The sequence below is a fragment of the Mesitornis unicolor genome, unplaced genomic scaffold (genome assembly GCF_000695765.1).
Source record: "Mesitornis unicolor isolate BGI_N332 unplaced genomic scaffold, ASM69576v1 scaffold33446, whole genome shotgun sequence".
Taxonomy (NCBI): domain Eukaryota; kingdom Metazoa; phylum Chordata; class Aves; order Mesitornithiformes; family Mesitornithidae; genus Mesitornis; species Mesitornis unicolor.
In genome coordinates, this window is record NW_010189484.1 from 2,461 (window position 1) to 3,127 (window position 667).

At 61.9% G+C, this 667-nt stretch overlaps 1 protein-coding gene across 1 annotated transcript in view; it reads right to left on the reverse strand.

Annotated features, from left to right (window-relative positions):
• Positions 1 to 667, reverse strand: part of LOC104541932 (serine/threonine-protein phosphatase 6 regulatory ankyrin repeat subunit C-like) — a gene marked incomplete at both ends in the record, with an annotated part of 3,496 nt that overhangs the window by 1,539 nt on the left and 1,290 nt on the right. The window contains 2 exons of the mRNA XM_010186099.1: positions 28 to 139; positions 565 to 667. The exon at positions 565 to 667 is cut by the window's right edge and continues 74 nt beyond it. Of these exons, the coding sequence (XP_010184401.1) occupies positions 28 to 139; positions 565 to 667 (215 nt within the window). The remainder of the gene's footprint in view (positions 1 to 27; positions 140 to 564) is intronic.

Consider the following 667-nt stretch of genomic DNA (forward strand, 5'->3'; position numbering starts at 1 on the left):
ACCGAGGTTCTTTGGGGGCACGCTCACCAGCGCGAGGTTCTGCCGGTTGCCGTACGCAGCTGCGTAGTGGACCGCGGTGTATCCCTGCTTGTCCCGGAGCGAGGGGTCAGCACCATTATCCAGCAGGAACTCCAAACAGCTGCAAGGGGAAGGGGAGCTGAGGGGAAAAGGGCGACCCAAGAGGATCCCCCCACGTTGATCCCAGATGCTGTAAAAACCCCCTTTTGTGCATGCAGAGCCCCCTGGAAGCAGGGTCGGGGCAGCAAAGGCTCATGAACCAAACCAGGCATTGCCCCCCAGGCAGAAGTGACCGCGCACAGGGAAGGGGCGACCCCGAACCCCGCGGCGCCGACTCACAAGAAGGCTTCCTTCAGCCTGGACTCCTTCAGCGGCTCCTCGTCGGCGTCGTGGCTGGTTCCTGAATGAGTCTCTGCTCTGCAAGGCCAGAGAGCGCCCTCAGTTTGGGACCAACCCCTCCTTCCCAATTCACAACCCCTTGCAGGAGGGGTTCAGGGACCAGCGGGGGCATCGCAGCCCGGCCTCATCGCACCCCAAAGTGCTCACCTCCTGTACGTGTCTGAAGCAGCAGCATAGTGTAGGGGGGTACAGCCTTTGCAGTCGACCTCGTTGATGCTGGCTCCTGCTGTCACCAGTGTCACCGTACACT